General features: G+C 36.5%; 1 protein-coding gene across 1 annotated transcript; it reads right to left on the bottom strand.

Moving 5' to 3' along the window:
- Nucleotides 1-1,952: 1,952 nt before the first annotated feature.
- LOC124145099 lies at nt 1,953-10,084 on the bottom strand. Its single transcript, XM_048390435.1, has 5 exons — nt 10,039-10,084; nt 6,574-6,774; nt 6,043-6,285; nt 2,826-3,479; nt 1,953-2,586 (listed from the first exon to the last, which is right to left on the bottom strand). The coding sequence occupies exons 1-4, from the start codon at nt 10,082-10,084 to the stop codon at nt 3,253-3,255; spliced, it is 717 nt and encodes a 238-aa protein (XP_048246392.1). The 3' UTR covers nt 1,953-2,586; nt 2,826-3,252.
- Nucleotides 10,085-10,319: the final 235 nt, after the last annotated feature.

The raw sequence follows: 10,319 nt of genomic DNA on the forward strand, positions 1-10,319 counted from the left end.
GTGACTGATGTTGTGAACAACGTCCATTGCAGTCACCGAACCTGACCGCTTCATTCATTTATGAATCCACTGTACTCTCGTTTGGTGGATACCAAGCAAAGCCAATCCACTTATCTGTATGTTCAGTTATCCTCCTTGTTACTGACAAGGCAATTAATTAAGGCATATAAACATAAGAAACAGCAAATCAAATACTTTCATGTTTTTTTATTGCAAAACAAGTTTATTCACATCAGCAGGTGTAGAAACAAATCAGATACAAATTGATACAGAGACTCATAGAGTGTGTCATTATGATTTCATGTGAGATACAATGAAATATATTGTTACCATTCACGTTCTTGTTCAAAGTCAACATTCAAAGATGTCCATTTTCTTACCAAAAAAAACAATGTTGGTCATTCTTCGTGGCAATAAACATTTCTACTGTATACATTTTTTTAGAATTTCTATATGAAGGATGGAAATGAGGAATATACCTTTGATACAGATAGTGTAAATATATTTTACCAGACATGATATGATTCACTTGTTTAAAGTTCCGCTTCATTGTAAGAAATTCTCTCTTGGTATATAAAGTTTGATGGAAAAATCGATATTGAAAATCAAAACGTTTAGTATCCTTGTTGCATTGTCAGATTAAGGGAAAAATTGCTTTTATGTGTCAATAGTAAATGCTTGTTGCTATAAATCAGGTGATATGTGTGTTTCAGCTCAACATAAACGTTTCTTGCAATTGCATCTTCAGTATGTCTTGGCCATTCAACAACGTTCGACTTTGGTTCAATCCAACCCCACAAATATCAATATTCCTATCATTTCCAATAGCGTCTCCTCCATCCGTTGCTTTTGAAAACAAAGTATTAAACGATTACAGTACAAAACTGTTCCTTTAATATTGATATTTTACTTTCAACTGCTCGCATTGTATAACTAGTCATATGGACAACACATAAATAATACATTCGTGTTAGTGTTCAAATTTTATCAATATACAATATATGATTATTATTATTATTATTATACAGCATGAGTCACGACCATTTGATATTCTGGTGTGGGATTTGGTATCAAGATTAGATAATTTTTTCAGCTTTTATCTAAAACACCTCGCAACAATATCATTTTTGCGATGTTTTTTCAACAGTGTAAAGCAAAATTATTATTTTTCAAGAATGTTCGTGGACAATTCCATTTTTTGGATACAATCCCAGCCTCTGATATCGTGTAATCCTGTTAAACATGTTCATGTAACAGATGACTTTTCTTCGGTAAAAATGTCTAATTTAAAGTCACATCAGCAGTATTTCAGACAGAGTGACTAGAGCAAGTTATACGTTCCTAATATAATCGTACCCGTTTTATTGATAAAACATACATATGCCTTGCATTGTAGGAACAAAATAATGTGTCATTTTATTCAGACTAAGTGTCCAAAGAATACAGTTCGTTCTTTATGTATCTAGAAAACTAACTGAGCACCTCTTATGTTAAAAAAGAAAATTGATGTTCTAAACATGAAGCAAAGCCATGCTAATTTGAAAACACCCTAAAATCAAATGGCCGCTTCCTTAGTTCACAAAAATGTGTGTCAGTGCAGGTACAGCACAGGACAGCTGACAATCGACATTTTATTGGTTTTTAACACGTCAGTGATAAGAGGTTATCTTCTTATGCTTTGGTGTGCATTAGTGACAGGTATAAAAGGAAAACGCTATTTATAAACTTTATGCGGTCCAGCATATAAAGAAAGTAATGTATGCTTGTAGTAGTCCGGACAATTGCCAATTTGATAGTGGTAGCTCATTGACTCATTGAGAGACAATGAATAACATGCTTACCAAATTCAGACCTTGTTTTGTACCCTTAATGTCAAGCGTCTGGCAGGGTCATTACCAGGGACAAATGTAATGATTCAATGCTGTGAGCATAAACTTGAGAAACAGGTTACTGTAGAATTTCCCAAATAATATAAAGTGTAAGTCTCATTGTATAATTAATACATTAATATGACTACAAACCTTTAACACAACTGAGAGTGTAAAGTGCGTTTAGCGAGAGACAACGCAACAATGATGGTCTCTAAGTAAACCCAATTTAGCTAAAGGTTAAAAGCGGCGTTAAACCAAACTCACTCACTCAATTTTAGCTAATAGGAGGCAAATCATGTTTCCTTCCCTCGTTAACGTCTGTCTGTAGTACCATATTTTAACGTCTCATGGTATGACACGTCCGGGGATCGAACAACCGGCCTTCCACTCTCCAGGCATCGTTAATGGGAGCTTTATTCTTCACTCCAGAAAATACGGGAAAGATTGGTTTGCCTCAAGCTTAATAATTCCTGTCTGCAAGACAGGTTTGGTGTCTTGAAAAACTTATCAGTGGTTCGGGATGTTCTCCATTACAGTAAACTCATAATGGAGAAATAGTTCCTCTTGTTCTATCTCTTTTCATTACCTACCTAACACTGAGGAAATAAATATGAAAATGGACTTAATGTTTTTGTCATATTTCGACCTACCGAACTGATTGTGTGGGCCAAAGAGTTTGTCATTATCATCATAGGTACATGCGGGAATTGATGACCTACCTTTGGCTATTGGTGATCTAAAGCCCATTTTTATTGTGTACTGTTTTGAATTGTTATGAATTTTATTCTGATATGCTAGTTTTACAATCTACATCTGTGATAGTCTAGTGTTTTTACTGTCCTTTGTCGACAGATTTTATTGTCACTATGTATTAATATATAACTTGATTTAGTCACGTTATGGCTGAAATATTGCCCATGTGACTTAAAACTTAACTCACTCACTCACGATGACTAACTGTTAATCAGAGTTAGCGTATGGTGTGATTGCATAAGATGATGTTGAATGCAATAGGTGACCTCAAATGCCCAATGACATGATGTTACGTCATTTTGCGTCAACTTGATTTTGGTACAAAACAATCAAATATTGATGAGGCAAACAAAACCGTCATTGTAGAATGACACGAAATCAACAAATCCCCGAGTTCATCCAATTAATAGCACGTGTACTGGGATCCATTTAATCCCAGACTCCTATGACACAACGGCAAACATGATACTTTATGAAAAGTATTTAAATTTTTGGACAAATATTAGACAACTTACAAAAAAATTATCTTACATTTAAGCTTGTTCTTGGGTCAACGGGAGTATATGTATTACTTCAAACATTAGGGTCATAAAGTGTGGGAGAAGCTTGCTATCTATAAGTTGAATGTTTACAAACAGGAAATAGTGTAGGTTGTCCAAGAATTGTCGTCAGATGAAGACATTACTTTGTCAGTCAGCAGACAGTTTTCATCAGTTGGGATCGTTGCACTGTAGCTGAAGGCGGTGCATGAATGATATTGGTGACAAATGATGCCACAGTCTCCGGCTGTCATGGCTGTCGTGGTCAGGAACGGCTGAGACACCTTCTTGCTCTTGGAGGGTTTGTAGTAGGAATCTAGAAAAGATGAATACTAGAATTTAGATAATAATTAGTCTGATATAGCGACTGGGCACGTCATCGTGTCACACGATCATCCATGTGACAGAGACTGACCAACCGATCCATCCTAAATGAAAAAGTAACTTATACTGCACCTGATCGGCATGAAGAAGAAAAAAAGACACAAATATTTATTGTTTGACGCCACATTCAACAACTTAATGATGGCTGTCTGTAAATAATCGAGTGATTGTGACCAATGTCGTCAGTGACATGCCTTCAACCTGGGATCTGTCCTTATCAAGATACATCATAACTCACTGTCCTCATATATATTAGTGAAGTACTTGCAATTCGAGTATACAGTCCAATACATTGTAATTTAAAACAAAAGTCAATGCTCAATACATCCTCCGCCATGTTTCTTTCGTATCATGAAGCTACACTGATAATGACGTCGTCAATAGCCGGGTACGGCGCAGGTGGATTGTGCAGTTACCTGGCAACAAAACTGCGCTTGTGATATAAAATAAACTAGTTATTCATGTGTCTGAGGACACTCGTGAAAATCTCCTTTTCCACGGCACTCGAACAAAGATACATCATATTTCGCTTGGCCCACAAAATATCGTATTTATAACATACTTCATTTGTTGTTGAAAGTACTGTTTTTTAAACAAATTACCCCAAACAATTAAAACGCAAAGTCTAAATTTTCCCTCCTGTATGCATTAACCTTTTTACACAGGGATTTCTGCCCGCAAATAAGATATAGTGCTAATATGAAAATCAATTATAAATAATACACTCCATAAAATACTTGAATTATTTTCTTTTAATTTATGTACTTCTGAGATTTTATTTCACACCATCTGAATTAATGAGTGAGTATGGTTTTACGCCGCTTTTAGCAATATCCCAGCAATATCAGGCCGGGGGACACCATAAATAGGCTTCACATTGTAGCTATGAAGGGAATCGAATCCGGGTGAACGCTTCAACTAGGCTACATTAGTGCCCATTCTGAATAAAGGAATACTCATTATCTGTTTGAGGTATTTAATCTAACTTACAAACACATTCAAATATCAAATTTTAACAGCCTCGAACAAAACCCATTTGAGCGATCGCTAAGCAAGGCATTTAAACCATAACTGACAAAATCGGAAGAGTTTCAAACAAATATAACGTGTGAGGAGAACTTTTATCCAGTGAAATATTTTCACTGTCAACGCAGAAATGTACTGAAGTGTTCCGAAGCGCGACAGCTGCCGCACGTTCGGGTAATTTCGTTACGGGTCGTTACGGCAAAGTATCATTTTTCTAAACTTTAGAAATCTGTCTTTCACACTTAAGTATATAATAATTTTGTTCAATATAATGCAGGATTGAATTTATAAATAGAATATTGTTCTTTTAGAGTTCTTTTCTGTTTATAAGACATTTTATTGAAAGGAAACTTTGTAAATTTGATTTCCTTTTCCCGTCGCAAGGGATAAATATTTCAAATCATCATCCATAAAGGATCTTTTTAATAGTATTGCTTCTCGTTTAATTATTGGTTTTTTAAAAGAAATAGAGTTGTTTGAGAAATTTTGATTGATACGTGTAATTAAATATGAATGTTTTAAAATTTTAATCGTAGTATATTCGTTAGTTTTAATTGACGGCTAAACTTGCATATAATCGCCAGCAGCTAAGGGATGGCGTAAATCCTGCTGGGGAACCGTGCAGGTAGCTGAAGTATTGTAAGTCCCCACGGTTCCTAGTATGGTGGCCTACCTTTAGTTGCTGGCGATCCCTAGCCCCGTTTTATACTGTATTGTTATTTATGGTGATATCTTTTTATGGTTCAATACTAGTTTTAAAATATACATCTGTGATAATCTAGTTCTTTTACTGTCCTTTGACGACAGGTTTTATAATCACATTGTATGTATTATTACTGTCAAACTTGATTTAGTCACGATATGGCTGAAATATTGCCGATGTGACTATAAATATTCACTCACTCACTCACTCACTCACTCACTTTTCCCGTCGAGATTCACATTTCAGGGTATGCAACGTAGTATTTTATTTGAGAGAGTGAGAAAGTACGAGTTCAGCAGCGCATAAGTGTTACTGTCTCTTGGCTAATGGATCTTTCAATCTTTCATCTTTCAACATTTCCATTTCCAAACCGATCAGTGTGTCCATTTTTTAGCACCGTACATTAAGATTTCTTATGTGTGGTTTTTACACGGTACCACGGTGTTTTAATTCCACTCCATATATAATTATGATTAAGGCCTGATATGGACTTTTGTGAACTAACTACGGGGCTACGTTACTGCCCCTTCTGAATTAATTAATACTCATTATCTGTTTGAGGTACTTAATCTAACTAACAAGCGCATTGAAATATCAAATTGTGTGTGTGTGTGTGTGTGTGTGTGTGTGAGTGTGAGTGTGTGTGTGTGTGTGTGTGTGTGTTTTTACACGGTACCACAGTCTTTTAATTCCATTCCATATATGATTATGATTAAGGCCTGATATTGACTTTTCTGAACTATCTTTGTGTCTATGGTTTACTCACGATGTGGCTTCTTAGCCCCCTTCCCTTGAACATCCACATGTCCGATAATGAGGTGTACATTGGTGGTAGATGGCCTTGTGACACGGACAAAGCGGACAGGGAATGTGGCATTGCAGGTGAAGGTGAACTCTTCCCCAGCAGTGACCGTGCTAGACACATTCCCACACCACTCCACCTGGACATCAGAGCAGAGGCTGACATCTTTGTCCATCACCTCCACGAAGGCATTTCTCATGTCTAGATCTGTAAACAAAGGGGTATTCAAGGGCACGTATCAAAAATTAAATGACTTATGTTTTGAAATGTATGGTCAAGTTATTCTTACCCTCCCTTACGTAAGGGAAGTCGATGGTTAAATGTAAAACAAGTCTTGTGTCATTAATGACATCCCATACAGCTGCCGTATGTTGATGAATTACACTGAAATTGATATAGAATTTTTGTTAGGACTTCATTTTTCGTGTGATAATCCATTTAAGTTATGCATTATCACTCGATGAAACTAAATGTAGGTGTTCTGTATGAACTTACACCTGATCCTTACGGTGGCTGCTGTGAGGGTGATGTTGCTGATGGTGAAGTAGCCCCTCAGGTCCACCTCCCACCAGGACTGGATGCTACGTTCCGTTACTGACCCGCTAGATGCATAACTTCTATTCAGAGCCTGGGCAGCATAATAGTTTTCATAGTTACTACTCTGCTTTGCATCTTTCCCATTTGAAATATTTTCACCTGAAAGTAAAATATATATCGAGTATTCATTGTTGGCTGCACACGCACGCACGCACGCAGAGAAAACTTTGCAATTGTATTAGTATAATCTCAAATTGCAGTTTTGCAAGATGGCATGGATCTGGATGCTAGTTCACGTCAATACTCACAACAGCTCTACCAAGTTCCATTAAAGTTGGTTGTTTGTGGCCTGTTGACCTCTACATATCACGACCTACTCGCTGTTTTTAATGTCAGAAATTTGGACTTGGACAGAATTCAATCACACGTAAAGCTACTTTCTTCAGATGTGGTCAAATTAATCAGGATGGTAACACCTGCCTCTAGCCTCTCAAGTGCTCAAACTGTCAGACACTCTCATGCGTCTGTCGTTAAAACTTTTCAAACAATTAAAACCGCAACAGTTCACTGTCAGACAGATCTGCCATGGACAGTTGGAGACTCAACAATGCCAGTTACAGAAATCGAAGCTATCCAACATGAATCAAAGAAAGTTACAGCTACAAAATCTACCCAGGAAGCATCCACATCAACAAAAACAGTCCAAAAGAGAACGATCAAACTGAACGAGTGTCAAAGGCACTCAAGGGTTCTGTGCAACTCCAAAACAGGTATGGGTTGCTTGAGGACATGGATAGGGAAGTATCCCCTAGGGCACTAGTGGTTGTACAAGTGGCCACTCTCCCAAAGACGTATCTTAAACATACAGACATATTTGAGCTGAGACAGTACAACTGTTATCATTCGTTTTCTCCGCAAGGTGATAAAGCAGCTGGCTGCTGTACTATTTTAGTCAGGCAGAGCTTCATTTATAGCGCTGTTCATTTAAATACTAATCTTCACGCTGTTGCTATCAGTCTTACATTGAACATCGCATTTATATACTTTGTGCTCTTTATATATCCCATCTTAATAATCAATAGGATCATTTCTCTAAGCCATGTGCGATTTAAATGGGCAAAACCCTCTATGGGTACAACTACCAAAAATAAGGCAAAAGTCATTGAAGATTGTATTTCTGATAATAGTTTATGTCTCTTTCATGACGATTCAAGCATCTATTAACATCCTGCCACTGGGACCTTTTCTGTCCTTGATCTGTCCCTTGGGCCCTTGTATGAAATAGTAAGTGCTGAAAAATTGAAAACTGATTATTTCAGAAAAGTCGCCAATTCCATCCAGTTGTTTTTGACTCAACTTAATAGAATTGTGTACCAAACATTTCCAAAGTACTCCGCAAATCCTCATGTACGTAAACCATGATTAACCAATGAATGCAAACAACCAAGAAAGTGTAGGAAGAAAGCAGAAAATTACTTCCTCAAACATCCTACAGTTCATAACCAAAATAATGTTAAAGTTACTTTGGCCAAAGCACGATTAGCTTATAAACTCAATAAGCGCCTATCTTGAAGGAATTGTGTCTCAAAAATGGCTTCACGCACATGCATGAGCTATATACCGCTCATGAACAAGCTCAGGATACTGCAGCAGGGAATGATAATATCCACTATCAGTTATTGGAGCATTGCCTGAATCAAGTCTTGAAACAAGTCAAGTCAAGTCAAAGTTAATTTATAGGCCTCAGGCAGCAGGCCAGGTACAAATGGTAGCACAGTATACATTCAAGTGCAAAATGGGCTACACAACATTTCAGATGAAACAAGTCTAGAGGCTTGCTCCCCTACCAATACCGACCCACCATACCCACTAGTTGCCTAAGTGTATATACTTACAAATATTGTCACATCTTGATCATAATGCATTCTTTCTTTCTTTCATTCATAATGTGGTACACACACTTTGGCGATGGAAAAATGACATTTCTGCGACAGTCTTGCATTAATGGACAAATTTGAAAACGCTAGGGTGTACATATGAGTAATTTGGCAAAAAACAGCCGTCTTAAAATATGGTATTCACCCTCTTATCAGTTTCACAAAATGAACATAGACGCTGATCAAGCTGTAATTTGGGTTCAACCCATCTCCCCTTTTTAATCATGAACTGAGCCTAAAACGTATAAGAGCTACTCGGTATTTTACAACATCAATACTATTAAGATACATTTCAAAACACAAGGAATCCTTCATTGATCGGTTCAGACTGGTACAGACTACTTTATAATTGTTTTTTCCACATCTGTTTATATATATATATATATATATATATATATATATATATATATATATATATACTATGAATTCGCTGTTTAAATTCAGACAAAAATCCAGTTTCATTAACAATAACTTGACCCAGCCAAACATATCCAAAACCAAATTCGATGCTCATGATATCAATCACTGGATTGTCTGTCCCAGACGCGGTGTAAAACAGCCAACCAACCAACCAACCAAGACCAAATTTGTTTAATATATTTCTAACCAGAGACACGTTTAGACATTTTTGACCAAATATGGACTTCATGGAATTTTCCTCCTTTGTGGCGTAACGCCATTGTAGTCCAAATACCAAAAACTTGCCGGGATCATAAACCTTTTCTATCTAACCAGTTGCGTTTGCAAAACTATGGAACGAATGGTGTATAATAGATTAGTTTGTTATCTGGAAAATAATATTCATCTTACAAATGTTCAGTGTGGTTTCAGGAAAAATCGAAGTACTATTGATCATTTATTGCGATTAGAATCCTTTGTTGAAAATGTCATAGTTAATAAACAACAAGTAGTATCAATTATGATACTCACTGGAATCATGGTATTTTAAAGGATTTACATGATCTTGGCTTGCGAGGGCGTTTACCTTATTTTATATCACAAGTTTTATCAGACAGGCAATTTCAAGTCCTAGTCGGTTTAACCCTGTCTGATCATGATCCAGTCAGTATTTTGTCTGTCACTTTATTTAGTATTAAAATAAATAGTCTGTCACAGAATTTTAAGTGATTCGGTAGATGAATCACTTTCCGTGAATTAATTTGATATTTATTGTCATGGTAAAAATATGCATACAATAGAGGCAGTTACATATCTGTCAATACACAAGTGGTCTCTTGAAAATGGGTTTATATTAATTGTATAAATTTCTGCAGAAAATATAAGCCACATAAAGACCATGAATTATTTTTGGAATTAAACCCCTATTAAAGTTGAAAAGGAGGCCAAAGTTTTGGGACTCATCTTTGATTGCCATTTAACTTTCTTACCACATATGAAATCACTTAAAGCTAAATGTCTGAAGACTCTCAATATGTTGAAAGTTGTATCTACTTCAAAGTGGGGAGGAGATCAGACAGCCTCTTACTCTTATACAGGTCACTGATCCGTTCCAAACTTAATAACGGCTCCATCGTCTATGGTCGAGAATGTAAACGTAAGTTACAAAAACTACATACTATCCATCATCAAGCCCTGAGGCTTTTCCTTGGAGCCTTTCGATTTTCTATTCACAGTTTGTGTGGAGGCGGATGAGCCATCCCTTAAACAACGCCGTCTGAAATTATCCTTACAATCACCATGTTATTTTCTAATCAGTCAAATCCAGCTTTCAGTTGCGTATTTTATCCTCTTTACGAAGATATTTAC

This window comes from Haliotis rufescens, unplaced genomic scaffold, assembly GCF_023055435.1.
Source record: "Haliotis rufescens isolate VD_foot unplaced genomic scaffold, xgHalRufe1.0.p SCAF_9, whole genome shotgun sequence".
Classification (NCBI taxonomy): Eukaryota; Metazoa; Mollusca; class Gastropoda; order Lepetellida; family Haliotidae; genus Haliotis; species Haliotis rufescens.

Excerpts from the sequence above, each read along its gene's own strand:
- LOC124145099 (XM_048390435.1), bottom strand. The coding sequence starts at position 10,084 with ATGGAGCCGTTATTAAGTTTGGAACGGATCAGTGACCTGTATAAGA. Across the intron at positions 6,775-10,038 it reads GATCAGTGACCTGTATAAGA|GTGAAAATATTTCAAATGGG; the intron begins GTAAGAGGCTGT and ends TTTTACTTTCAG. Across the intron at positions 6,286-6,573 it reads AGCCACCGTAAGGATCAGGT|ATCTAGACATGAGAAATGCC; the intron begins GTAAGTTCATAC and ends CTTTGTTTACAG.